This window comes from Lontra canadensis, unplaced genomic scaffold, assembly GCF_010015895.1.
Source record: "Lontra canadensis isolate GAN:19392208 unplaced genomic scaffold, GSC_riverotter_1.0 scaffold201, whole genome shotgun sequence".
NCBI lineage: Eukaryota > Metazoa > Chordata > Mammalia > Carnivora > Mustelidae > Lontra > Lontra canadensis.
In genome coordinates this window covers 828,567-855,525 of record NW_022631195.1, presented here as the reverse complement: position 1 = coordinate 855,525, position 26,959 = coordinate 828,567, and the positions used below count along the sequence as shown (strand labels likewise).

Below are 26,959 nucleotides of genomic sequence, written 5' to 3'. Positions count from 1 at the left end.
GGCGCGCGCACGCCGGCCCCGCCCTGTCCGCCCGTCCGCCCCGTCCGCCCCGTCCGCCCCGCCCCCTTCTGAGCCTCTCCGCAGTGCGCCTGCGCCTGCTAGCCCCGCCCCATTAACCGGGCCGGGAAGGGCGGGGCGGGCCGCGCCCACTGACCCCACAGGCCCCGCCCCATTCCCACGTGGCCCGCGCTGCCGGAAGTGGCGGCGCGGTCGGGACTGGCTAGGTAGCATGGCGGGCGCGCGGGACGCGGGGCGCGCGGCGGCGACGGAAACGCGGCCTGGGAAGCGGCGGCGAGGGCCGGAGCCGGAGCCGGAGCCGGAGGAGGTGACAGCGGGCGCGGGTCCGAGCGGCGGGGTCGGGCGGCGGGGCCTGGGCCCGCACGTGGTGGCTGGTCTGCCCTCCGCGAGGCCGCCCAGTGCGCGGCGGGCCCGGGAGTAGGAGCAGGGAGGGGTCGCCTGCCCTGCGCGGCCTTAGCAGGGAGCACCCCCTGCGCGGGGGGCGGCCGCAGCGGGAGGCGGAGGCGGGGGGGACGCGGCGGGCCGGAGAGGCGGCCTCCCGAAGCCGCGGGCCCGGCGTCCCGACCGCTGCTGCGCGGGGACGTGCTGTGGGACGAAGGACGCTAGGGAGGGAAGAACCGGGGCTTACGGCCGCCGGCGCGTCCTCCCGCGGGCGCAGGGCCGCGCCGGCTGCGGGTGTCGGGCTCCTGGGCTGCGGAAGGTCCGGCCGGGCAGCGGCTCTGCCGCGAGAGAGGTGAGGCCGGTCCAAACCCCGGAAGCGCAGGAGGTCCGGGGTTCTGTGCTCAGAGGCTTCCGAGAAGTCTGCAGCTTCTTGTTCGTCTTTAAAAAAAAACAGGTGCGGGGGCCCCCCCCCCCCCCCCGGGCCTCGTGTCCTGTAGGGAGGGTTAGGGGAGATGGTATCCGGTAAGCAGGGGGAGGGAAGGGTGGGTTACGCTTGTTTTTAAGCCAGACTTAGATCATTTTTGTCACTGTTCAACCCACCTTTACAGTTTGCTGATCCACTGCCGGTTTCCATCCAGTTGGCTACGGGCTTCTCTTTCAGAGAGAAAAGCCCGTTGGCCATCCTGTTCCTCTGTGGGCCTCAGCCTCTGGCCCAGCACCGTCATAGCTCTGGGGTTTGCCAGCGTAGGAGGATGGGGAGCCTGGGTTGGAAATGTGGTGGGAACTGAGCTCTAAGAGATGGTGTCCTTGGAAACTCCTTTCCCTGTGAGATGCAGGAAACGAAATGTCCCTTCCAAGGGCAGGTGGCCGTGCTGTCAGTGGAGGTGGACAGTGAGGAAGGTTCCACCTGGGTTAGGTGGATGGTTTTGGTGGAGGTAGACGCTTGTGGCCTGAGGGCTATGGCCTTGGAGGCTGGCCATGCAGAGCCATGGGTCAGCAGGGTGCCTGGCGGGTGGTGGGTGGCCTGGGGGGGGGGGTCTTGCTGTTATCAACACTGTGCTCCCCGCAGTCGTCTCTCGCCTGTGCTGCTGCTCCCAGCCTCCGGGATGACGGCGACTCTGGCCTGTCTGAAAGCGAGGAGAGTGTGTTCTCAGGCCTGGAAGACTCCGGCAGTGACAGTAGTGAGGACGACCCAGCAGAGGGAGAGGATGGGGTCAGCAGTGATGAGGGCCACGGTGGGACGGAGAAGACCACTGGACAGCAGGTGGGTGAGTGAGGAGCCTGCCGGTAGGCTGTCCTCTCTAGGTGAAGGTGGCCAGGAAAGAAAGTGACCACCAGGCCTTAGGCTCTCTGCGGGCCTGTCCCCACACTGCTTTCTCCCAAGTGTCCTTGGGACCCCAAGGCCCACGTCCCTCCCCTGATGCACCTGTGGGCACATTTGGGGCCAGGTGGAACACTTGGTTAGAGCTGGAGTGCTTTGAGCTCTTGGGGGTTGTTCTCTTGTTTTTTAAAGGGTTTTATTTATTTGATAGGTAGCAATAGATCACAAGTAGGCAGAGCAGCCGGCTTCCTGCTGAGCAGAGCCCGATGCGGGGCTCGATCCCAGGACCCTGGGATCATGACCTGAGCCAAAGGCAGAGGCTTTAACCCACTGAGCCACCCAGGCGCCCTTCTTAGGGCTTGTTTTTCAATTACAGTTACGTGCTCTGTTCTCAAGAACTCCAGATATCCACATGCCAGACCCGCTCTGCAGGTGATTCTAATGTCCCCTCTCCGTGGAACTCAGCCGCTTTCAGCCGTAGGCTGGGTTTCCAGGGGGCGAAGCCCGAGGTTGGGCCTTCATGTGCACAGGACTACCTGGAGGCAGAGCTCACAGGACACGGGAGTGAGCCGTCCTGACACCTGAGCCTTGTCCCAGGGAGCCCTGCCGGCTGAGGCTTTGGCCTTGTGTCTGTCCCTGTGATGACGAGGAAGAGTGCATTTCCCTCTTGTCTCAAGTGAGAAAAATGAGAGAAAAGTTTAATTTAACTAAAATACACTGTTTGCTCTTTGGAAGTTTTAGAAACTAGTTTATAACTATTTGTATTTTCAATGGGTCTGGTGTTCTGAAGCTTATGACCTTGAATCGTGCAGAAATCTCCCATAATAGAAACCAAAAAGCCATGCTTGTTTGATCTGTTACCTAGGAAGAAAGGATTTAATGTCAGATTTAAACCTTTTTTTTTTTTTTTCAAGATTATTTATTTGAGAGAGAGAGAGAACAAGCAGGGGGAGGAGCAGAGGGAAAAGCAGGCCCCCTGCGGAGCAGAGAGCCCCATGTGCGACTCGATCCCAGAACCCTGGAATCCTGACCCGAGCCGAAGGCAGACGCTTAACCTACCGAACCCCCAGGTGGCCCAGATTTAACCCTTCTGCCCACTCAGGATCTAGTCCTACTGCCAGTGTGCACAGAGAGATGACGTGCGAGCTGCGTTGACTGTGGTTTGGGGGATGATGGGCAGCTGTTTCTCCTCCTTTTTTTAACTTTTTAAAATTACAAAATATACCTTCCTTGAGAAAAATTCACTCTTTCATCAGTGCTACTCAGTAGAGAGCGGAAGTTCTTCCTCACAGCCCGTGTTCCCATGGGCGGCCCCCGCTAGTAGCCCTCTTGGCGTGTCGTTTCTCCTTGCACAGTTAAGGGGCCACACACTTAAGTATTTTTTTTGTTTGTTTATGTTTCAAAGTAGGCTCCGTGGGCGCCTGGGTGGCTCAGCCCCCTGAATGCTTGCCTGCTTTTGGCTCAGGTCATGACCCCGGGTCCTGAGATCGAATCCCTTGTGGGGCTGCTTGCTCCGCGGGGAGCCTGCTTCTCCCTTGGCCTCTGCCGCTCCCTCTGCTTGTGCTCTCGAGTGCTCGCTCTCTCTTTGACAAATAAATAAATAAAATCTCGAACAGATAAATAAAGTAGGCTCCACGCCCAGCATGGCCCCTAACGCAGGGCTTAAACTCATGACTGTGGGAGCAAGACTTGAGCCAAGGTCCAGAGTCAGACACGTTAACAACTGAGGTGCCCCAGGGGGCCCCTAATTTTTTTATTTTAAAAAGGGGTTTTTTAATCTTATTTTATAAGTAAAGTTATAAAAATAATTTTTAAATTTATTTTTATAGAGAGTGTGGGCATGTACGTGCAGATGAGTGGGAGGCAGTCTCCCTGACCCGGATCCCAGGACCCTGAGACCATGACCTGAGCTGAATTCAAGAGTCGGATGCTGACCCAACCGAGCCACCGAGGTGCTCTAAAGATAATTTTTAAAAATTAAGTCACTTTTGGGGCACCTGGCTGACTTGGTAGGTAGAGCATGTAACTCTTGATCTCTGGGTCATGAGTTCAAGCTCTGTGTTGGACGTGAAGCCTACTTAAAAAAGTTAAAATAATTTTTTATTTTATTTTACTTTTTTATTTTTTAAAGATTTTATTTATTTGTCACAGAGAAAGCATGCGAACGAGCACAAGTAGGGGGAGTGGGGGAGGGAGAAGCAGGCTCCCCGCTCCACTGAGCAGGGAGCCCGACATGGGGCTCCATCCCAGGACCCTGGGATTTTGACCTGAGCCGAAGACAGATGCTTAACACGCTGAGCCAGCCAGGTGCCCCTTAAATCACTTTTTAAATAAAAATTTTCTGTTTGGGGTGCATGGGTGTCTCGGTCAGATAAGTATCCCTCTTTTGATTTTGGCTCAGGTTGTGATCTCAGGGTCATGGGGGTGAGCCCTGCTTGAGGCTCTGTGCTGGGCTTGGAGCCTGGTTAAGATTCCCTCCCTTTGCCCCTCTCCCCCTCAAAAGATTTCGGCTTAAGTTCTCTGAACTAGGTGACGTGTGCAAGTGTTTCAAGAGACTGCGGCCTGGGGTTCAGTGGGAGGGACACTTGTGGCTGTGGCCGCGTTCGGCTCCCCCCCGCCACCTCCCTCAGCGGCAGCTGTGCCCCTGCCGAGCTGCTTGTTCTCCTCGGAGCCACCTTCTGGGTGGGCTTGCTGGTCCATTTGGTGGAGACTGAAGCCCTCCCTTCTCCAGAAGGAGGGGGCAGACTTCTGTCTGGGGAGTTTGGCTCTGGCCTCCTGGAGGGCGCAGTTCTCAGAGGGCGAGGCTGCCTCTGGGTCCGCTGCACCCCGGTCGGCTGGCGGCCAGGACCTCAGCCCCCACGCTGTGTGCAGTGCTGGGGCCTCGTCGGTGCGGCACCCCCCTGGGCCCGTTCTGCTTCACGCCCTGGCTCTGAGGACTGTCCCTGTCTCCTGTGGGTCATCCTGGTGGGGAACCCCACGAATCAGGAGGGGTTCTGAGTTCTGCAGAGCCCCCGGGCTGCCCTGCGTGGCCATTCATGTCTCTGGCCTCTTTGTGCTTTCATCGAGGGGTATGGGTAGCCCCGTTGAGGTATTTTCTGTTCTAGTGCACGGTTGTCCTTTTACTAGGGTTGAGGTTCTCTAGGCCAAGAGAGAGGACTCAGGTGGGGACTGGGGGTTCCTAGTCCTCAGTGGAACAAGCTCCCCAGCTCTCCTTTTTGCCAGCTGCTCCCCAAAAGCCATCCACGCCCTTCCATTGGGTCGAGCTGGCTCCCCGCTGCATGGCCTGAGCCCTGTTGCTAGCGCACAGCCTCATAGCTGAAAACCGACCCCTCCACTGAGCAGCTTCTGGAGCTAGTGTCTCCCTGCTGCCTGCGGTCCTGTGGACCCCTGCCGGCAGTGACTCCCACTTGGGCCCGGGTCCCCGCCCGCTGTCCCCGCTCTGGAACTGAAAGCCCCCGGAATTCTCTGGCTCCTGGCCACAGCCGCCTGTGTGGTCTGGCGGACGGCGGTCTCAGGTGAGCTACTTCTGCAAGGGGGGACCCGCTCGGGCTTCTTCCGCTCTTCCTTCCGCCCATGGCGATGATGCTGTGGGGCTTGCCCCTAACTTCTCTTCCACTGGGTGCTCCTGTCACTGTTTCCCCTGCACTCTGTCCCCCTTAACCTGTGTCAAGGCTTCCACCGCTTCCAAGGGTGGGCAGGCCACCACCCAGCTCCTTGACTTCTCACTCTCCTGCATGTGCCTGAAGGGCACCCTGCCTCCTGGTGGGGCTGCGCGCTGACATCAGGGATGCAGGGCCTGAGGCCGAGAGCTGCAGAGAGAGATGCGGACTGGAGTGGGATGCCCCAGGCCCAGGCCCTCCAGTCCACTGAGTGACCTCCACAACAGGAAGCTGGAGGGTTTGCCTTCCTGTTCTGGGAGGGACAGGGCTGATAGGTCATTGTCAGGGGACCCTGCCCCACAAGTCCTGGGTTCCAGGTATGTCTGCCACAGGCCATCCCAGACTGGCATGCACATCCTGCTGAAGCCATCCAGGGATGAAAATGGATGGCCAGGTGATCACTGGCCCGTTCTGGGGGGACTCTCCTGATCTACGCCTTCCTTTCCCATGGGAGAGAGATGGGGTTACATGGCCCAGGTGCCCAGGGTTGCCCTGGGGAGACATGGCTGCTTGGGTGCCAGGCTGCCCTAGGCACCACTGTGTGTGAGCTCCTTCTCCACTTCTTCTTGGGTCTTTGGAAGGGATCTAGACATGTCCAGCACTTCCCCCACCCCCAAATTTTATGTATTTATTTGACTGACAGATCACAAGTGGGCAGAGAGGCGGGGGGGGGGGAAGCAGGCCCCCTGCTGAGCAGTGAGCCTGATGTGGGGCTCGATCCCAGAACCCTGAGATCATGACCTGAGCCAAAGCCAGAGGCTTAACCCACTGAGCACCCCCAGGTGCCCCCAGCACTTTCTTTTTAAGTGTTGTGTGGGGTCACGTGACGAGCATCACAGATCCCAGCAGAGTGATTGCTCAGAGCTCCTGAGGGCCGTCCCTCCTGCTCTGTCCTGCCTCCTGCTCCGGCGTAAGCGTGAGGACTGTGCCTGGGGCTTCCTGGGTTCTCCGCACAGCCAGGCTCCCATCCGTGTCATGCCCGTCTGCTTCCTGACTCCTGTCCTCTGCGCGTCCCTCTGCCTCTGAGGGCTGTCCTTGCCAGTTGGTGTCTGTGGTGTGCATGGGCCCCGCAGCCTGACCACCCCTGGGGGATGGGGATATCCGCGTGTGTGCTTGTTCTCACGCGCGCAGGCAGTTCTTGGAGTGCGGTCCCAGGAGCGTCTCCGGGTCAAAACCAGGGCATTTTGAGTGGAAGGAAAGTGCCGCGTCGTGCTGTGATACTTGCATGTTTCCCGGCCTGCCAGGACGGTGTGTGGTTAAAAGTCTTTGTTTCCTACTCTGACGCGTGGGAAATGTGCTCTCTTGTTGCTTTATGATTTTTTCTTAGATTAGGAAAGGGGCCTCTTTGCCCTGTGTTTCTGCGAGGCCTGTTTGAGCTGCCTTGAGAACACCCAAAGCGCGAAGTTTCCGTCGCTGTCATGTCTCCAGGGTCGGGCTCTGCAGGTCAGAGAAGGCCCCGTGGCCCCGTGGGGTGTGCGGCCCTCCTGAACTCGGGTGTCTGCCCAGCGGGGCCTGCAAGCCCTCCCTGAGCCCTGCCCTCCTCTTCCCCCTCCCAGGGGCTCTAGCTCAAGGCTGGGGCGGACCCCAGGAAGGAAGTGCCTTCAAGGCCTCTCCCAGGGGGCCTGCGGGTCCTTGCGGGGAAGGAATAGCTGTCTCCCTCAGTTCTTTTTAATCGTTTTTCTTTGTAATCCCTTGTCCTAGAACTCGCTCCTAACCCCTTGTTCCTTGACGTGCAGTGTCCTTCCCTGATCTCAGAAGTTCCCTTGGTCGGCTTCCCCCGGCGGGAAGTCGTGCACCTGCCGGCCCGCGGGTAGGGGGGTTGGACCAGCAGGGTCCTTGCCGTTCCCCAGGCTGAGGTCTCCCTGGGGAGCCAGGTGCTGTTTTGTCTCTCCTTGTCACCCATATCTCTGGTGGTGTGGCCCAGTAAGCCCGAGTTTCGCGGCGCGCCAGTGACTCGTGTTCTCACCGGTTCCGGGAGTCCGGGCCGGAGGCGGACTGGTGCCCCCGCCGGGTGTTGGCCCGGAGCTCCGGGGCGGGAGAGCACTGCGTATTTGGGGGGCTGGTAGGTACTCAGCGGGCGGGGCTATGGGGTCCCCATCTTCCTCTGCGGGGGTCTTGTCTGGGGCCTCAGGGCGTTCACGGGGAGGCCCGTGGCCGCGAGCCACTCGAGACAGGCACGCCCGCTCGTTCTCCCGCTGCGCGTGGCTTTGGGCCTGCTCACCGCCCGGGCTTCCCTGCCGGGATGACATCTTCTCCCCCGGCTTGCTCGCTCCCTCAGCCTCCGCTCAGAGCTCCCACCTTGTCTCCCGGTCACCCCAGGACTGGCCGCCCGCTTGCTTGTCCTGGCGCTCCATGACCTTGTGGACCTGAGTCTCTTTCTGCTGGGCCGGTCTCCTGGGGCATGGCCAGCAAGTTGCTGCTAACTTCTGGCAGGTGGCGTCCGTTCCTTGTCACATGGGTATTTCCATAGAGTCACTTGAGCATCCTAACAACATGGCAGCTGGGTTCCACCACAGTGAGCAATCCAAGCGACAACAAGGTGGAAGTCACAGGTCTTTTATGACCTTGTCACAACAGTCATATCCTGTCACTTCCTCCACAGTTGATTCTTTAAAGGTGAGGGTCTCCATCCAGCCCACACGGGAGGGGGCTCCACCTTGGAAAGGCAGGAGTCCTAAGATATTGGGGACTGTGTTAGAATCACACTACCCATCCACCCGGTGAGTATTTATTGAGCACTTGCTGTGCACCTGCCTGCTTAGCACCTTACGTAGTTCAGGGCCGTCCCTCCTGCTCTGTCCTGCCTCCTGCTCCGGCGTAAGCGTGAGGACTGTGCCTGGGGCTTCCTGGGTTCTCCGCACAGCCAGGCTCCCATCCGTGTCATGCCCGTCTGCTTCCTGACTCCTGTCCTCTGCGCGTCCCTCTGCCTCTGAGGGCTGTCCTTGCCAGTTGGGGCACATGCTTAGGCTCCACTGTCCCAGATGCCCACCCTGGCCCACCTGTGCGCCCACTCCCCAGGGCGCAGGGCCTCTCAGCGGGCAGGAGGGCCTCACTTGCCTGCACCCTCGGAAGGAGGTGTGTGCGGGGTCTTGGGAAGGGCGACGTCTTTGTGCTTCTTCTAGATGAGTTCTTCTGGGTGGATTTATGTGCCTGAAGCCATTGTCTCCCCTTCCCTCCCATTTTCTTCCCTTCTGTGCTTATTTATTTATTATTTTAATTCTTTTTTTTAATATTTTATTTATTTATTTGACAGAGACACAGTGAGAAGGAACACAAGCAGAGGGAGAAGCAGGCTTCCCCAAGCAGGGAGCCCGACGCGGGGCTCGATCCCAGGACCCCGGGATCATGACCTGAGCCCCCCAGGTGCTCCCTGTGCTTGTTTAGACCCGGTGTTCCCACTTGTCATGTTTACGTTGGTCTTTCTTAGGTGGGTTTTTTCCCATTTTGTTTTCTTTTGCTCACAGGGTCCCATTGTTGTCGGTTAGCTCCCCACGTTCAGCTACAGATGTGGCGATCGTGCCTGGGCGTCAGGAGTGTTCGGGTGTTTTTGTTTTTTTGAAGATTTTATTCATTTATTTGAGAGAGGAAACACAAGCAGGGGGAGTGGGAGAGGGAAAAGCAGGGTCCCTGCTAAGCAGGGGAGCCCAATACGGGGCTCGATCCCAGGAGTCCGGGATCGTGACCTGAGCCGAAGGTGGATGCTTAACTACGGATTCCCCCAGGCGCCCCTCCACGTGTTCTAAGGAGCGTTCTGTGTGTTCCATACTGCAGACCTATGGGCAGAAGGGGCCTGCCTGGGTCTCCACACGGCTCTGGGGACGGGGGTGGAGGGACTGCTGGGAGGCCAGGCAGCGCACTGTGGGATTCTTGGGCCCAGGCCATGGCCGTGCTGCCCGTGCTCGGGTCTAGGTGTGAGCACTGTGCCTGGGAGGGGTTGCAAGGGGGGCCGTCTCCAGCTGGTTAATGGAGCTCACCTCAGCTGGGAAGTGCCTGGGCACCAACCAGAGAACCAAGGACGTGAGCGCGCAGGCCGTGTGGGACTGGCCCCTGTGGAGGGCGGCCGGCAGCTGCTCCGTGGTCCGCCCGACGTCTTGAGCATTATTTAGCCATTTAGCGGCATCCTCATTTCTGGGGATCTGAGTTCAGGCAGGGTGAGGTGGTGTCATGTCTAGGGGACGTGGTCAGTGGGATTGGGCATAACCCACAGCCTCTTTAGCTGGGTCCTGCCCAAGAATTGGGTGGCGCACTCAGAGGATGTCAGCTTTCCTGGGCCCCTCCAGGGCTCTGCTGTGTTCTGCTCTCAGACAGTCATCACTCGTCACACCCCATGTTTCGGGGCTCAGGGGAGGGTCCTAAGGAAGAGCAGCCGAAGTCTGTGTGTCTGTGTGTCTGGTCGGGGGCAGCCTGCATGGCTGGCACCCGCCTGGCGCGTCCTCGCCAAAGGGCTCAGGGCTCCGAGGGCACAGCTGCAAGACCTTTAAGGTCTGGACTCGGAGTTCACATGTCGTTGGTCCGGGCTGCTTTCCTGGGACAGGCGAGCCGTAAGCCCGCCCAAAATTGGGGAGGAGGCACATAGCCTCTGCCCTCGGTGGGAGGAAAGTCAAAGATTTGCCGTCACGGCTTGAAACAGCAACAGTCTGGGCGCCTGGGTGCTTCAGACGCTCCGTGTCCAGCTCGGTTTCAGCTCAGGTCACGGTCTCAGGGTCGTGAGGTGGGGACCCACGTTGGGCTTCACGCTCAGCTTGGACTCTGCTGAAGACTCTTTCCCGGGGCGCCTGGGGGGCTCAGTCGGTTAAGCATCTGCCTTCAGCTCAGGTCACGGTCTCAGGGTCCTGGGTCCCTGCTCAGTCTGCTTCTCCCTCTCCCCCTCCCCACTGCGCGCATTCTCTGGGTCTGGCGCTCTCTCTCTCTCTCTCCTCCCCCTTCCTCGCCCCTCCCTCACACTCGAGCCTCTCTCTCTTGCTCTCTCTCAGATAAAGACTTATTTATTTAAGGGTTTTGTTTATTTATTTGAAAGAGAGCAAGAGAGAGCCCACAAGCTGGGGCGGGAGCGGTGGACAGGGAGAAACGGGCCCCCCCCCACTGAGCAGGGGGCCCAATTCCACGGGGGCCTCCATCCCAGGACCTAAGATCATGACCTGAGCTGAAAGCAGACGCTTAATGACTGAGCTGCCCAGGTGTCCCCAAGTAAGAAAATTTAAAAGGAAATAATGAAAGAGCCAAATTCTTGCCACTGTGTCCAACCCCCCCCCAACCTTGTCCTGTCGCCACGCCCAGCCCTGGGGGCTCATCCGAATCAGGTCCTCATGCAGCCTTTACTGTGGTGGCATCGAGTCCCATTAAACTCGTCTGTTGTGCAGCGTGGAAAAGTCTCTGGGAAACCGGCTGGGCGTGAGCAGCGCTCCCTCCAGCAGGGCGGGCTCCTGCTCTGGGAACAATCCTGTTCCTCCTCCAAGTCCCCTGCCTTTTCCCTCGGGAACGAGGGTGCAGGGGGTGGGGGGGGCGGGGGGCGCGCTGAATTCAGCTCGTGCTGTCTCTGGGCTCTGCAGGCCCCCGTGGCGAATGTTCTTTAGAGACTGCGCATCTGTTCGCTCTCAGTGTCAGGAGACCGTTGTCAGGAGCCACGTCCCTGAGGAGGCTGAGCAGCCCTGGGGGCTGGCCTGGGGGTCTGCAGCAGGCAGCGGGGGCCGTGGATGCTCTTTGGCGAACACAGTGTTTGCCCCACACCAGACCCTGGTGACCATGGGTCACTAGCGGTCTGGCTCCCAGCGTGGCTCCCGGGCGCATGCCAGCCCAGCTCACCTCCCCTGGACACCCACCCCGCTGGACCTTCAGGCTGTGTTGGCTGCTATTCCCCTTTTCCCTCCTGCATCTCACGGACCCCACAGAAAGGCCGCACAGGGTGCCAAGTTCTGGCCTGGTAGCGTCGTGCGGGCCTCCGCGGGCTCTCAGGGTCCTGCTTGTAAGGGCTGGTGGAGGGGCCCTGCTGTCGTGGGGTGGGGGCAGTGGGGTTGGCTGAGCCCGGGCTGACGCTGGTGACTGGAGGGGCCCCGGAAGTTGCAATAAGATGCCTTGGAGGCAGTCAGCACCCCCTGGGGGCCCCTGCTTTGGTCCTCATGGTGTTTGGTGGTTGTGGGGTTGGGCAGAGAAGCAAGAGCTGTTCCGCTGGCCCGCTGCACACTGTGTTCCTCTTTTTGTTTTTGAAGATTTTCTTTATATGCCAAACAGAGATCACAGGCAGAGAGGGAGAAGCAGGCTCCCCGCTGAGCAGAGAGCCCGACGCAGGACTCGATCCCAGGACCCAGGGATCAGGACCTGAGCCGAAGGCAGAGGCTTAACCCACTGAGCCACCCAGGCGCCCCCGAGGTTTTCCTCTTTTTAAATGCCTGGTACCCAAGAGTCCCAAGTGTGTCCAGGCATGTGGGCTGCGCCCAGAGCCTCCCCAGGTTCCTGGAGCTGGGCCGCCCTCTGCTGCCCCCTGGCGGCCACCGTGTCCCCTGCAGCAGCACTTCTGCGGGGGAGACAGAGGAGGGCTGGGGGGACCCCTCCTTGCTGGGGGAGGGCCTGCCTGTCTCAGGCCCCCTGCATATGCACTCGGTTGCCCCGGGGGCTGGCCACACCCGGCATGGGGCGACGAGGGGCATCCTGGGGGTCGGTCGAGGGGCTGTGACATTTCCTGGTCGGTCGAGGGGCTGTGACATTTCCTGCCGGGACCCCACGACCGTGACCTGAGCCACATTCACAGGTGGTGTGGGACTCTCTGGAGTTCCGAGCTGGTGGAGAGCAGTGGGCGGGCTGGTGCCGTGGGCAGCCCTGGAGCCCGCTTGCTCAGGAGACTTGTTGCCTGGCCCTGGGCCTGGGGCAGGTGTGTCCCCTGGCTGCTGCTCGGGGTGGGGCTCCCTGTGGGCTAGGACGGAGCAGAGCTTGGGGCCCTGGTGGGGGGCAGGAGCTCAGGCCTTGCCCTGCTTGCCCCCCACCCACGCCCTGCACCCATGAGGCCGTGCTGACCCACTTTCAGTGGGCAGGGCTCCCACAGCGCGTGCAGCATGGGGAGCGGGGGTGGGGGAGACATGGAAACCGAATCCCGCCTTGTTCCTGGCCTGGAAAAAAACTTAATCTCCCACCCTCCTTATACTGAGGGGAAAACCAGGCGGGAGGAAGAGCCACCTCGCAGGCCTTTGGCTCCTGCCCTGTCGGGGGAGTGGGGCTCTGGCGGGGGTGCCTTGTTCAGGGCCCCTGCTCCCAAGTACTTGACGGCGCCCAGGAGGGAAAGGCAGGGCTGTTTTCCCCATCAGTCCGGGTTCCGGTACGCCCGACTCCCCCCACCCTGGGAGGGAAGCGTCTGTTTTCCAGGTTAGGGTGTGTATGTTCCGGGGCTCCCATCCCTGACCCCATGTGTTGGGGTCACCGTGGGGGTCACGTCCTCCCGGCGTTCTCTGGGCCCTTGGCTGGCTGCGCTGAATGGGGTTCCCAGCTGCCATGGCCACTGAGGCCTCCTGGGGCCTTGTCCTAGGAGAGGGCTGGCTCTGGCCCCATGGCATTGGCTGGCGGCAGGTGCCACACACTCTCCAGAGGGCCCAGGCCAGGTGTGGGGGAACCCCCTGCCCGGCTCTTACTTGCTGCCACGAAGTACCACCCCCTCTGTGCTCCCTGACCCTGGGCTCCCCGGGGCCCGGCAGGGCTGGGTTCGGGCAGTCGTGCCAGGAGCCCTGCAGCCGGTTTCTCTGTTAAAGGGCGTGGGGGCGGCCGGGCCTTCAGCGGTGGCTTTGTTGCCGACTGTTCTGTTCCTGCCTGGACAGGTGTCAGCCCTTCCCTGGGGCCTTCCTTGGAGCGCGTGGTGATGAGTGGGGCCCTTGACAGAGACCCTCAGGTGGGGCCCCAGAGGCCCACGTAGACGTGGGGTGTTGCTCATCTTGTCTTAAGGCCCAGGGCCAGGTTGGAGCTGCTTAGAGATTGGGGGTGGCGGGAACCTTGGGCGCAGCACCAGGGGAGGGACGGTGTGTTCTTGCCAAGCCACTGTCATCAGGAAGGGGCAGGGGACTGTGGGCGCGGGCTCTGCCTGAGGTCAGAGGGCGTCAGCACCCTGACATAACCATTGTTCCCTTCTCTCCTACAGGCCGGGAGCCCTCCCCCAAGGACAGAGGTGGCAAGCGTGCAGGGCCGGGACGAGTATGCAGAGGACAGCTCCGATGAGGAGGTGGGGCTGGGCTTGGCCTTCCACGAGGGGCCGGGGGCGGGGGGGGGGGGTGCGCCTTCCCCAGCTGCGCCGTGCTGCCCGGGGTAGAGGGGAGTTGGGCTGCTGTAAGGGGCCGTGCTTGGGGTCCGGAAGGGCGATCTCAGGGTTGGGGATGCACGTCTCCTAGTGTGCATCATCACTCTGGAAGGAAGCGGGGTGGACGTGACGCATTGAAGCCCCAGGGGTGTCTGTAGGGCGGCCGGCTGATGCTGGGGTCCCTCGTGCTCTGTGGAGGCTGAGCTCATGCTCGGTGGGCACGGAGAGGCTGGGGCAGTGCTGGGCCCTCATGGTGACAGACCTGAGTGCGGAGGACAGCGATGCCTGGCAGCTTCGCGCAGGAGGTGGGTGGCCTCTGGGTGCCCTGCCCCTTCCCTCCCTGGTGTCCTTGAGGTGTGGACAGTTGTGGGCCCCATCCCAGGTGCTTCCTCCAGCTTAGGGTCTGAAGGGGCAGGCGTGGTGCCCTGTCTGGCATGCAGAGGCCCCGGCGTGTGGGCCAGAGGCTGTCTCTGCTCCCTGGGCTGCTGCTCTGGGAGGGCTGGAAGCTAGGCGCTCTGAGCCTCGAGGTGGCTGTCCTTCTCCTGCCCGTGCCCTCCCAGGTGCGTCCCAGTCACTGGCAGGGCTGTGGCCCCTGTGCCACTATGTGCCCCCAGATGTGTGCCTCCGTGGGCAGTGGCCTCGGCTGGAGGAGGACTGCAGCATTGATGCGGACCTCACCGGGACAGCAGTCCTCCAGAGCTCTTCCTGCTGCCAGCGGGGGCTGTCCTGGGGCCTGGGGAGGCTTGAGCCCCCTCCCCTGCTCGGCCTCCACCCCCACGCTCGCGCTCTCTGGCAGCGGCTGCAGGAGCCTTGGCTGCCCGCCCGATCTGGTCTCTGTGCGTTCAGAGAACAGAGACAAAACAAAATAAATTGGTTTCCTGGCCGGAGCAGCGGGCGTGCATGGGGAGGGGGGGCCGGTGCCGTGCGGCTCCCTGCCTGTCTCCCCTCCCAGGGGCTCTGGCTGTCGGCAGCCACATCCTGTCGGCTACTTTTTTATATTTGGTATTTTGAGAAATCGATGATGGTTGTAAATGGAGTGCGGTGGGGGGAGGGGCCTGGGCCTGCCCACAGGGAGGCGCTCCTCGCGGCCTGGCCCGGCCAGCCCCGGAGCGGTGGTGGGGGCTGCGGGGGCTGCTTCCTCCGGCGATGACTATCCCATATGTCTGAGTGACAGGAGGGGGCCCGGGTGCCCGCCTTCCCCAGCTTCTGCCAGCACAGCCGGCCGGCGGCTCGAGGGGGCGGCAGAGCTCATCTTTCAGGAGCTCCGCCAGGCCTGACAGATGCTTCCCTCCCTGGAGCGGCACGTGTGCCTGGGGTGCTTGGGGCGCACGTGGGCGCTGGTGTCTTCCACGCTCACGTCGTGGGTGTCTCTGCAGTCCAGGCGAGCGCAGTGGACTTTGGGGAAGAGGCCCCACTGGGTACGTGGTTCGGAGCGTGGGGCTTGGAGGCTGTGTGGCCCCGTGGCTGTGTCGTGCTGTTTCTGGAGCCTGTGAGGGTCCACAGTCTGAGGACACCCATGGTGTCTGGGCAGTGCCTTCTCCCAGCAGAATTCTTGGAGGTGGCCAGTGGTGTCTGGACCCCACGTAAGGCTCTGGCCAGCAGCAGTGGTGGCTTAACAGGGTTGGTGGTCCTGGGAGAGACAGCCTCGTGAGCGCTGTGGCGTGGTGGCCAGCGGGTGAGGTGCAAGTGCCCCTTGGCCTCCCTTTCCCTGGGCCCTGCCCTGCCCACTCCCTGAGTCTGGATCTGAGGCCTGAGCTGGGGGGTGCTGGGGCTTCTGGACCCTCTGGCTGCTGGCCTCTTCCAGGCCCAGCGTTGGGGGCCCCCCAGATGTTGGCTTATGAGTGATACTTGGACCGTCTGAGGTCTGTTCTCGTGCATTTGCACTCCTCAGTCCCCAGATTCACGCCTCGAGCCGCACTGGGGCCCGAGTGCACTCGAAGTGCTGCTGGGTCGGGCAGGGGAGGCTGAGCGGCCGCAGGCTGTGTCCACCCCACTCCTCTCCCACAGCCCCGGCACCTCACAGACGTGATCTCATCCAGCCACTGGACCCCAGGGAGGGGGGGGCGGTGTTGGGGGAGGGGGCTGACGGCCTTCACAGCCTTGGGCCCCTCTTTGTTTCAGTCCTTGGGGAGAAACTGAGGCCGGCTGGAGGTGAGAGGTGAGGGGTGGCTATGAACCCTGGCCGCAGAGGTGGGGAGGCACGTCATCCAAGTCCCTGAAACCCCGGCCCGACACCCTCCTGCCCCCCCCCACCCCCACAGGACCTCCGCTGGGGGTGGCAGGGGTGGGGCTGCAGCCTGAGCCCGCCCCGAGGGCGCTCTGGCCTCGCTGTAACTTGGGATCCCGCGGGGACAGGCCCAGGCCTGTCTGTATCCAGAGCCCGCCATCCCCTCTGCTCTCTCGCCAAACGGCCGTTAATGGCCTCTCCCAGCTACTGAACCGGCAGCTGCCTCCAGCGCTGGCGGCCTCCCGCTCCTCCCGGGGCCCCGCCCCGCCCATCCTGGCCGCCCCGAGCTCAGGGCGCCTGCGTCGCTGCTGGCAGCGGGAGCCCAGCGGCTCAGGTTTCTGGCTGTTTGTGGAGAGCGCCCGACGCTCAGCGGCTCGTGTCGGCCCTCCGCCCCCGCCGCCGCCGGCCTGCGAGTCTGCCCCTTCCCGCTGGTCCAACCCGCGGCATTGCAGGTGGCCGCAGGGCGCCGCGGGCGTGACGCCTGTGACCGCAGAGTGCCCCTTGGTGCCACGGGCGCCTGGGCCCGGGGGGGGGGGGCACGCCCTCCTCCTGCCAGCCCTGCGCCCCCCCCGCATGGGCCTGGTGCTTCTCGGCAGGGAGAGAGCATCCTGATGGAGAGGGCAAGGTGGGGGCCGGTGCGGGGTGCAGTGGTGGAAGCAGCCGTCACTATAAGGGATGTCGTACACCTTCTGGGACAGAGCAGGGTCTCAGTACTGGGGGCCCCGTGCAGCAGCGGGCAGGTGGAGGTAGGGCTAATTCAGAGCTGCGTCCCCCGCCCCATTTGCTGGGGCACGTGGGTGGCGGAGGTCCCAGCTCTGTGCCCACTTGCAGCCAGTTTCCTTGGCAGTAGGAACCCAGCCAGGCAGGTGGGTAGGAGAGAGCTGGGACAGGGGCCTCCTGGGGGAGGAGGGTTTGCCCCGGGGACCGGAGGTGGGACTTCTATAGGAAAGGTGGGTGAGGGATAGTCACATCGTGGGCTGGGGCCCAGGGGAGGGGGTACAGGCAGGAGCTGAGGGGAGTCTTCCAGAGTGAGATCCTGGAGTGCTGGGGATGGGGACAGAGGCAGGTGGGGGGCTCGGGCACCCTCACACCAGCAGCTCTTGCTTGACCCGTGGGTCTCAGAACCGGTCTCTGCCGCTCCACAGAGGTGGGTCTGTGCCTACCTCCAGCACTCCAGGGCCGTTTCCGGGAGAGCCACTGCCTGTAGGTAGCCAAGAGTCAGGGGACCCCTGTGGGAATGCCCATTGGACCCTGGGGCCGACCGGGGTGGGTGGGGGCTGGGGGATCTGAGGGCCTGGGAGCTCCCCAGCTCCCATGGACCCCGTGGAGGCTGCACTTGCTGCCCCCAAGTCACGGAGGAATTGGTGGGGGCCAGGCAGTGGGCTCCGAACGGTCCTGTGTCAGTGCGCGTGTGATGGCTTGGGTGGGCCTGGCTGACAGCACCTTGGAGAGGGATGGACAGAGCGGGTGCTGGAGTCTGGGTCGGCCGTGGCAGATGTGCCCCCTGCCTGAGTCGGCAAATGACCACGGTGGTCTGATGGAGGCAGTGTGGGAAGGCGGCTCTGAGCTCCCCACCCGCCCCCTCCCCCGCCCATCTAGCTGCTCTCCTGCTAGGGTCCTCCCTGGCCTTGCCCCTTTGGTCTGTGAACCAGGCCTCGTCCTGCTGGCACCGTCTGTGGGTGCTGGTGCCGCAGGTGAGCGGGGGAGCACGCAGCCGGGCCTTCTCCCGCCCAGGGCTCTGACGGAGATGAAACCGTGGAGGAGCCAGGAGAGGCCGGGGCTCGGGAAGGCCGAGTGGCGCTCAGAGACAGGCGGGAGCTTCGTGCAGGGGAGCTGAGCGAACACTGCCGGCATTGTAATCGGAGAGGGGCAAGGGAAAAGAGAGAGCCTGAGCGAGGGCGGCTGACCCCATGCTCCCAGGGGACAGGTGGGAGAGGCAGAACGAGGAGAGAGTGAAGGATTCCAGAGGTGGGCCGGCTTCCTCTCTCGCAGACAGACACGGGAGGGAGGCGGGCAGCGGGCCAGCGCCGTACCTGCAGTTCCAATCTGCGGTCCTGACAGCTGCAGCCACTTTGGGGAGGGGGAGGGGAGGGGCTCATCGAGAGCGGAAAAACCCCAGCCGACACATCAACCAGTTGCTGCTCGTGTCCGGTGCAGTCTGGGGGGTGGGGGACCCCCGCTGGCCCCCTCCCAGAGGCTTGTCCTTGGGGTAGAGCGGCCCCCCCCAGGAGAGCACGGAGGCGTCTGTGTCCTCAGCCTGTGCCTCCGAGCTCGGCGCCTGACCTGGAGGGGTCGGGGGGTGCTTGCCCCACGGGGTCACATGTGCTTCCTGGCAGCCCACAGGTGCTGAACAGGGTGGGGGCCGGCTGGCCCGCGGGCTCAGGCCTGGTGATGAATCATGTGGGGCCGCCAGCAGCTCATTCCCCAGGCTGGGGACAGGGAGCTGACAGCCGGGGCCGATCAGAGTGTTTCCAGCCCAGCTTGGCCCACAGCGGCGGCGGCGGCAGCGGTGGCTGGCCCAGGGCGCGGGCCCGGCCCCTCCTTTCCAGCTGCCTCTGGGGCGCACACACGGGGAGCCCTGGGTCTTTGTCCCTCCTGGTGGAAGGCGAGGCCAGCGTTCTGGGAAGGAAGCAGGGCCTGTGAGGGGGCAAGGAGCACCTGCCACCCCCAGCCCAGCGGCTGCTCAGCGAGTGGACTCAGATGGGGCCGCCTGGCTCGGGCCGGCCCGCCACCCCCAGTCTGGTTTGAATTTCTGGAGCAGTGAAGGGTGACGGAGTGCTCCTCCCCCGCCCCCTCTGCTCCCTCCTGTTGGCTGGCGGGCCAGGCCCTCGCCGCCGCATCGCTGCTACCGGAGCAGCTCAGGGAGCCCTGGGCCCGCTGCCCAGGCCCAAGTCGGCCAAGCTGCAGCCGCTGTCGGGAGTCACAGGCCCGGCCTCGGGGAACTGGCCCATGCACGCTGGGCCCCGACAGGCTAGGTCCCCGGGGGCCATCCCAGCGGGTCTGTCCTCTCCTGCTGGCCTCCCAGAGCCGCAGCACCTCCTGTGGAGGCCTCCTGACACCCCCTCAGCCGTGGGGCTCGGGGGGTGCCCCTCCCTCTTCACCCTTCTCTGGCCTCACGTGGTACGTGTCCCCTGTTCACACGCTCCGCTCTGTGGCCTCGAGGTGGGCACCCGCCTGCGCGCTCGTTGTGTTGACGGGGTTTCCCAAGGGAGGTTTACATCCTCCCACCCAGGCTCCGGCGTGGGCGTGTGATTATAGTAGGTGGGGGGTGGGTGGGCCACAGACCCTCCCCACAGAACATCGCAGTGAGGTGGGGGAGGCAGGCCCAGAGGCCTGGGGTGCACCTGTCCCCCCACCCCGCCACCCCCCCCGGGGCCCCCCCCGCCCCCCCCCCCCCCCCCCCCCGTTTGGACCCCTGCGTCTCGGGCGGGGCCTGCCCTCTCCCCCCTCCTCCGGCTGGCTGTGGGCTCCTGCAGGATTAGGGAAAGGAAACTTGGGGTTGGGTTTCTCTCGGAGTGGAACCTGCCATGGCGACTTTTTATCCTGTTATATTTCTATCACGTTGGACACAGCCCCCCCTCTGGCCCTTAATGGCTCTGGCTTTGAGAGTTTCCTCCAAAATTACACCACCGCTTCCTGCTTCGCAGTTCCCCGGAGCCCCTCGGTGCAGAGGAGGGGGCAGCTCTGGCCCTGCCCTATTGGGGTGCCCACGTGGGCCTCAGCACCTGGCCTCTCCCTGGGGACCCAGGAGGGTGGGTCAGTGGGGGCCTCTGGAGCCTGTGCTGAGGGCTCGGAGGGCCCAGTGCTGGCACCTGGCGCCTTCGGCCATTCCCTCTGTGGTCTGGCCTGGCCGGAAGTCAGGCTGCTGGCCCGCCCGGCCCAATGAGGGGGAGGGGAGGGGGGAGGGGGTTCGCAGAGGGCTGCCCCCTGCCTTTCTTCTCTGCTGTGCGGGCAGAGCATAATTGTCACCTGCGGGATTTTAATGGTCAGCCAGCTGTGCGCAGCTCGGGAGGGGCCTGAAATCACCCTGCCCCCGAGCAGGTGGGCCTTTGGAGGAGCCGGGTGGGGCGCAGCGGTGGTGGTGGGGGGAGCCGCAGGGGGCTGTGCGCAGGGTGGGGGCGGGGTCACGGAGCTCCTCTCGTCTCGCAGCTCATGGGGGTGGGGGAGCCAGGGCAGCCCAGTAGGGGTGGGACTCAGAGCCCCGTTTGGGGGTTCAGGGTGGGCACTCAAGGGTGAACGCAGGTGACCTGTACCCTTAGGCCCACCCAGGTTGGGAACCTGCCGTGCTGGGCAGCGCCCTTCACTCCACCTCCCCCAGGCGTCCGCTTTGTGGGTCTCTCGGCAAAGGCTGAGGCCGGGAGGCTTGACGTGATTGTGCTGCGAGCTCTGCCCTTCTCACCCCTTCAGGGACGCCTGGGTGCCCGGCAGGCCCTCGGAGACAAGGCCAGACTGGCCGGTCCCCTGCTGCGTGGCAGTGGGCTCCCTCCGTCCTTTCCTTTCCCTCCTCTCCCTCTTCTGTCTCCTTCAGCCCCCAGGGCCCGGGGGAGGTGCCTCACTCTGCCTCAGGCCTGGGAGGGATGACCCAGCCCCTGAAGGGTGGAGGCCTTCCCTGACGACGAGGCACCCGGGAGGACTGAGCTTGGAGAGAGCAGAGCACGGAGAGCGCCGTGAGGGCCGGGCTCAGGCTGGGTCAGAACCGTTCAAGAGAACAGGGTGCTTCCACGGTTGGACAATACTGTTTTGTTTTTAATTATACAAAGTTTCCAGACTTTATATTATCGTATCAAAGACACAAGATGCCAGCATGTAGTGACCAGAAGAAAACCCAGGTAGGAAGCCAGCACGGAAGGCTCCGGTGGGCTTGGGCCTGTCGGGCCCGTGCAGAGTCCCGCACACTTGTCTGTCCGTTGGCCCCGCCGTGGCCAGAGGCGAGGCTCGCTCGCTGGGCGCCCTCACAGGAGGCCTGTGCCCGAGTCCGGTCCATGGGAGCTCTCTGTGGCTAGCCCAGCGGTGTCCGTCTCTAACTCCGAATCGTCGTCTTTCTGTCTCTGTCCTTGCTCTGCAGAGGGGAGGGGTCAGTGTCAGGGCCTGGCCGCAGACCCAGTGCCAGCCCGCACCTCTGGGCTTCCCCACGGGGTGCTGTCTCAGGTGGCGGGTGCTGAAAGCACCCCCTTCCACGCTCACCCCGGCTTCCCCGTGCAGTTTGGGGAGGAGAGTGCGCTGCTGCACAGCCGAAATTGTAAAATTAAATTTCCCAGATGTTCAGGCCCCAGGAGCTCACGCGTGCTGTCTGGAGAGGAAATGGGGATCGGGAAAAGCCGCGCCACATTTTCTCCCCACTCACCCTGCTTTTCCGGTGCCACCAAGCACAGCAGGAGCTGTAAATCAGCCGGCCAGCGCTCCCGCAACGTGGCCCTCCCTCCCCCCCAGCCCCCACATCTCCAGCCAGCCTCTTGTCTGCAGAGCCCACGGCTGCCCCCGGGGTCTGAGTGGGCAGCCCCAGGGGTGTGGGTGAGGGCTATGGGAGAGCTAGCAGGTGCCCCATAGGCTTTAGGCCAGTGGCAGGGGCTGTGGTAGGGCAAACAGATGGGGTTGGGGGAGGGGGAGTCCCCTTCCTTTGGGGACAGGGTTGGGGGGGCCAGAGTTTCTTGAACCAGTTCTGGTCTAGCCCCCTGCCTCTTCTAGTTTGGTGTCTTCTCCGCCTCCCAGACTCCCATGTAGCGATGGTTGGCCCTGTCTGGTCCCCATGGGCGCCTGTGTCCCTGGGGACTCGAGGGGAGAAGGCCCAAGGAAGGCCCGGCCCTGCTGGCCCCAGCTGGGCCTTCCTGTGCTTCTCCCTCCCCGGACCCCAGGGGCACAGTGGGTCACAGGTGATGCTGGGGGTGGGGGGTGGGGAGCTCTGCCCGCCTCTGGCCAGGGTCTCTGCCCAGCAGGTGTGGGTAGCTAGGGTGATATCGAGGCAGAGACTGCCACAGCCTCCTGGTCCCTTTCCGTGTCTGCCCTGCGGGCCACACTCACCAACTTTCTCTGGTTGCTGAGGCAGAAGGTACAGATCTGTTTGGGCTGGGCGTTCTCGCCGTCGCGGGGCGGGGGCGGCGGGGGCGGTGGCGGGGGGCTGCCCGGGCGCGCGGCGTGGAAGAAGGCAGGCCCCGAGTGGCAGGGCTGCCCGTCGCCGCAGGCCTCGCCCACCAGCAGCACGTTGCCCAGGTGCGAGATGTAGCTGGAGGCCAGGCGCAGCGTCTCGATCTTGGAGAGCTTGCGGTCGGCCGGCTCCGTGGGGATGAGCGTGCGCAGCGCCGTGAAGGCCGTGTTCACGCTGTTGGTGCGGTCCCGCTCGCGCGCGTTCGCCGTGTGCCGCTGCCGGGGCTCTCGGCCCGGCCGTCCCCCGGGCCCCGCCGTGCCGCCCCCCGCCCGCCGGCCCCCGGCCCGCCTCCGGGCGCCCTGGAGGCCGCAGCGCGCGGCGTGCACGCGGCAGGGCTTCTCGTCGGAGCCCGAGCTCTCGCTGCCGCGGTCCTCGTCCTCCGACAGCGGGCTCACCTCGGGGTACAGGTAGCGGCCGGGCGGCGCCGAGCGCAGCATGGCGAAGGACATGGGGCCGGCGGGCGCGCCGTCAGCTCCGCCTCGCGCAGCGCATGCCGCCCGCCGCGCGGCCGCCCGGGGCCGGGGAGGCGCGGGTCTCGGGGGCCCGCGGTGGCGGCTGCGGCGCCGCGCGCACGTGTGCGTCCCGGGCTGGAGCGGGGCCGCGGGCCGGGCCTTTATAGTGGCGGCGGCCCCTCCCCCGCGCCGGCCCGCCCTCCTCCCCGCCTCCCAGCCCCCGGAGGCCGCGCGGAGCAGGGGCCCTCATCCCTCTGCCTTCTCGCGCCACGCTGAAGGAGCCTGGAGCATCTCGCTGTCTCTGGGGGCCGTGGGGGAGTGGGAGTCCCCTTCTGGGGGGTTACCGGGGCTCTGCCGCCCTCATCCTCTGCCTCAGCAGGGGGCAGGAGGGTCAAGTGGGACCCATGACCCAGGCAGGTCTTCTCCCCTGGTGCTGGTGCTGGGCCACACCCTGTTTGTCTGGGTCTCTCTCCTCTGTACACTTGGGCCTTTTGTGGCAGGCAGAGTGGGGAGGGGACGCAAAGCCCTGGGGGGCTGGAGTTCACCCCACCATCCAAGGCTGCCCCCCACCCCGGGTGTGCGTGGGGTCACTGGGTGGCCCAGCCTCCCGGTGTCAGCCATGCCCTCCAGCTGTGGCACAAGCTGTGCCTTCTGCCTGACACCTTGCTCTCTGCCAGCTCGTGCTGTACCCTGCTGTGGGGTGACCTCCCTGTTCCCTTGGTGTACGCTCCAGGGTCTGTCCGATTCAGGGGTGGTGGCTCCCCCCGCACCCCCATGCAGAGAAGGCAGGCCAGGGGCACAGGAGGTGTCCCCGAAGGATGGCCTCGCTGGGACCACGGAAGTTGGCAGGACTAGGGCAGGCAGGTGCAGAGGGGCCGAGTTCAGGGGGTCCTGTGCTCCTGCAAGGGGCCCCTGGGTTCCCCACTGTGCTCAGTCTCCTCTGGGCCCCTCCCCCTGTGGCCACTGTTCAGGAAGCGGCCGCCTGGGCAGCAGTCTCTGTGCTGGGCGGAGGGAGGGTGGTGGCTGGCAGGGGCCTCGACCAGGAATGTGTGTCCAGGAATGTGGCTGCTGGGGGGGGGGGCAGGACCAGGGAGGGCTGGGGGGTTCCACAAATGCCTGCAGGGCAGAATGCAGAGGCTTCTGTCTCCCCTTGGAGCGGGTTGGCAGGGTCTTCCCTGAGTCCCTGCCCATGGCTACCCATTTTTGCCTAAGGCCCCCACCAGGGGAGGGAGCCCATGGGCGATGAGGTCACCCTTGTCTGTGGCTGCCCAGAGTCCTGGCCAAGGAATCCGGGGGGAGGCTCTGGGGTTGGCACCACTTCAGTGGAAAATGTGAAGGTACAGCTCCGGCGCCTCTGAGGGGCGGGGGGGGGGGACAGCACTGGCCACTGCGCCACGTCACACCCCAGGGAGAGGGCATATGTCAGGGTGCTTGGGTACCGTCCCAGCAGCCTCGAGGCCCGTCCCCTCGCTCTCGCTGGTTCCCCCCGCCCCGGCCTGTGACTCTTGGGGCGCTTGCAGGGAGGATGGGCACGGTGGGCGCTGACGCTGACAGCCTGGCGTGCTGCCCCAGGACGTCCGGAACACGGTGGGCAACGTGCCCCTGGAGTGGTACGATGACTTCCCCCACGTGGGCTATGACCTGGACGGCAGGCGCATCTACAAGCCGCTGCGGACCCGTGACGAGCTGGACCAGTTTCTGGACAAGATGGACGACCCCGGTTACTGGTGCGCAGCCTCGGGCTGGGGCCAGTGGGGGCGGGGTGGGGGGCTTCGTGCTCGGCTCTGATCGCGACCCCCCCAGGCGCACGGTGCAGGACCGGATGACTGGGCACGACGTGAGGCTGACCGACGAGCAGGTGGCCCTGGTGCGGCGGCTGCAGAGCGGCCAGTTTGGGGACGGGAGCTGCGACCCGTACGAGGTGGGTAGCAGCGGCTCGCCCTGGGTGTGCGGGGGCCGCCGCAGAGCCCGGGCCCACCTGTCCGCTGTGCCCTCAGCCGGCCGTGGACTTCTTCAGTGGTGACCTGATGCTGCACCCGGTGACCAACCGACCCGCTGACAAGCGCAGCTTCATCCCGTCCCTGGTGGAGAAGGAGAAGGTAGGCGCTGGCTGCCGGCCACACCCCGCTGCCGCGGCCGGACCTCCGCCCCCCGCGTCCCCGCGCGCGCTCACTGGCCCCGGCCTCGCAGGTCTCTCGGATGGTGCACGCCATCAAGATGGGCTGGATTCAGCCGCGCCGGCCCCGGGACCACACACCCAGCTTCTACGACCTCTGGGCGCGGGAGGACCCGGACGCCGTGCTGGGCCGGCACAAGATGCATGTGCCCGCGCCGAAGCTGGCCCTGCCCGGCCACGCAGAGTCCTACAACCCGCCCCCCGAGTACCTGCCCAGCGAAGAGGAGGTGGGCCTCGGCCTGGGGTGGGGGTTTGGGCCCCCGCTCCTGGCCCTGGGCCCCCAGCTCATCCCTGTCTCTGTAGCGCCTGGCGTGGGAGCAGCAGGAGCCGGGCGAGAGGAAGCTCAACTTCTTGCCCCGCAAGTTCCCGAGCCTGCGGGCCGTGCCCGCGTACGGACGGTTTATCCAGGAGCGCTTCGAGCGCTGCCTCGACCTCTACCTGTGCCCGCGGCAGCGCAAGATGCGGGTGTGTGGCAGGGGGGGGCAGTGCGCGGGGGGGAAACGGGGCGGGGGGCCACAGGACGTGGGGCGGGATGACCTCGTGCTCTCCTGGTCCAGGTGAACGTGGACCCTGAAGACCTCATTCCGAAACTGCCCCGGCCGCGGGACCTGCAGCCTTTCCCCACGTGCCAGGCCCTGGTGAGTGGGTGGGGGATGGGCAGGTGGGGGGAGCCTCTGGGAGGGGTGTCTCCTCACTGATCCTCCTCCATAGGTCTATAGGGGCCACAGCAACCTTGTCCGTTGCCTCAGTGTCTCCCCGGATGGCCAGTGGCTGGCTTCAGGTGAGCCTGAGGTGGGGGCATTGCCAGTAGGGGGTTGGGGTGCTGCTGGGGAGCGGGAGGGCAGCTGGTGAGGGCCTTGTTCACATGTCCAGGCTCTGATGACGGCTCGGTGCGGCTCTGGGAGGTGGCCACTGCCCGCTGCATGAGGACTGTGCCCATGGGGGGCGTGGTAAAGAGTGTCGCCTGGAACCCTCGCCCCACCATCTGCTTGGTGGCCGTGGCGGTGTAAGTGGGCGGCCCAGGGTGCGCTGGGGGCCATGGGTGCAGACCTGCGCCTGAGGGGCCGCTTGTCACTCTGGCCTGCAGAGAGGACTCAGTGCTGCTGTTGAACCCGGCCCTGGGGGACCGGCTGGTGGCGGGCAGCACGGACCAGCTGCTGAGTGCCTTCGTCCCGCCCGAGGAGCCCGCGGTGCAGCCCGCCCGCTGGCTGGAGGCCTCGGAGGAGGAGCGCCAGGGGGGCCTGCGGCTGCGCATCTGCCACGGGAAGGTGTGGGGGTTGTCGGGGGGGGGTGTGGGGTTAGGGTGGTCAAGGGCCGCGGAGAGCACAACTGAGCCAGCCTTGCCTTCTGCAGCCGGTGACACAGGTGACCTGGCACGGGCGTGGGGACTACATGGCCGTGGTGCTGGCTGCCGCGGGGCACACGCAGGTGCTGATCCACCAGCTGAGCCGGCGCCGCAGCCAGAGCCCCTTCCGCCGTAGCCACGGACACGTGCAGTGCGTGGCCTTCCACCCCCTAAGACCCTTCCTGCTGGTGGCCTCCCAGCGCGCTGTCCGCCTGTACCACCTGCTGCGCCAGGAGCTCACGAAGAAGCTCCGACCCAACTGCAAGTGGGTGTCCAGCCTGGCCGTGCACCCTGCAGGTGAGGGCGCCGGGGCATGGGGGGGGGGCGTGCACCTGCAGGTGAGGGCGGGCAGGCGCGTGGGCAGGGGAGTGTGCACCCGCAGGTCCCCACCAGCCCCTGCGCCCCCAGGAGACAACGTCATCTGTGGTAGCTATGACAGCAAGCTTGTGTGGTTCGACCTGGACCTTTCCTGTGAGCCGTACAGGGTGCTGAGGTGAGTGGGAGTGGGGGTGTGGGTGCTGATGGGCCCGCCCTGGCCCTCCCGAGCCCTCACCAGCCCCTGCCCTCCAGGCATCACAAGAAGGCCCTCAGGGCTGTGGCCTTCCACCCCCGGTACCCACTGTTCGCATCTGGCTCAGACGACGGGAGCGTCACCGTGTGCCACGGGATGGTGTACAAGTGAGTGCGAGCCCCACGCGCCCTGCCTGGCTTGGGGGAGGGGTGCTCCCCCGCCTGAGTCCCTCTGCTCTCCTCCCCCACAGTGACCTGCTGCAGAACCCGATGCTGGTGCCAGTGAAGGTGCTGCGGGGGCATGTGCCGACCCGAGACCTGGGGGTCCTGGACGTGGCCTTCCACCCCACCCAGCCGTGGGTCTTCTCCTCAGGGGCCGACGGCACCATCCGCCTGTTCAGCTAGGCCCCGGGGCACGTGTGAGCTCAGGACCCTCAATACAAGTGTCCCCCACGA

General features: G+C 64.4%; 2 protein-coding genes across 4 annotated transcripts; one reads left to right on the top strand and one right to left on the bottom strand.

The window, feature by feature from the left end:
• Positions 1–214: 214 nt before the first annotated feature.
• Positions 215–26,959, top strand: BOP1 (BOP1 ribosomal biogenesis factor). Of its 2 annotated transcripts, XM_032848369.1 has the most exons (16): positions 215–325; positions 1,469–1,666; positions 13,493–13,576; positions 24,045–24,199; positions 24,276–24,393; positions 24,470–24,571; positions 24,663–24,875; positions 24,952–25,113; positions 25,206–25,286; positions 25,360–25,429; positions 25,522–25,654; positions 25,736–25,916; positions 26,002–26,290; positions 26,402–26,486; positions 26,564–26,671; positions 26,755–26,959. In XM_032848369.1, the coding sequence occupies exons 1-16, from the start codon at positions 230–232 to the stop codon at positions 26,906–26,908; spliced, it is 2,229 nt and encodes a 742-aa protein (XP_032704260.1). In that variant the 5' UTR covers positions 215–229; the 3' UTR covers positions 26,909–26,959. The 2 variants fall into 2 exon arrangements, with proteins under 2 accessions (XP_032704260.1, XP_032704261.1); XM_032848370.1 differs by lacking the exons at positions 215–325; positions 1,469–1,666; positions 13,493–13,576 and adding an exon at positions 18,641–18,998.
• On the bottom strand, positions 20,608–22,640 carry SCX (scleraxis bHLH transcription factor). 2 transcript variants are annotated; one of them, XR_004381515.1, is made up of 3 exons: positions 21,897–22,640; positions 21,063–21,168; positions 20,608–20,937 (listed from the first exon to the last, which is right to left on the bottom strand). XR_004381515.1 is itself a non-coding variant. In XM_032848372.1 (2 exons), the coding sequence occupies exons 1-2, from the start codon at positions 22,467–22,469 to the stop codon at positions 20,899–20,901; spliced, it is 612 nt and encodes a 203-aa protein (XP_032704263.1). In that variant the 5' UTR covers positions 22,470–22,630; the 3' UTR covers positions 20,608–20,898. The 2 variants fall into 2 exon arrangements, 1 of the variants encoding a protein (XP_032704263.1); XM_032848372.1 differs by lacking the exon at positions 21,063–21,168 and having other exon boundaries at positions 21,897–22,630.

Bases quoted from the DNA above. Each gene is read 5' to 3' on its own strand.
- BOP1 (XM_032848369.1), top strand. From the start codon at position 230: ATGGCGGGCGCGCGGGACGCGGGGCGCGCGGCGGCGACGGAAACGCGG. The intron at 24,572-24,662 runs GTAGGCGCTGGC...CCGGCCTCGCAG, and splicing joins CCCTGGTGGAGAAGGAGAAG to GTCTCTCGGATGGTGCACGC. The intron at 25,655-25,735 runs GTAAGTGGGCGG...TCTGGCCTGCAG, and splicing joins TGCTTGGTGGCCGTGGCGGT to AGAGGACTCAGTGCTGCTGT.
- SCX (XM_032848372.1), bottom strand. From the start codon at position 22,469: ATGTCCTTCGCCATGCTGCGCTCGGCGCCGCCCGGCCGCTACCTGTAC. The intron at 20,938-21,896 runs GTGAGTGTGGCC...TCCCCTCTGCAG, and splicing joins TCAGCAACCAGAGAAAGTTG to AGCAAGGACAGAGACAGAAA.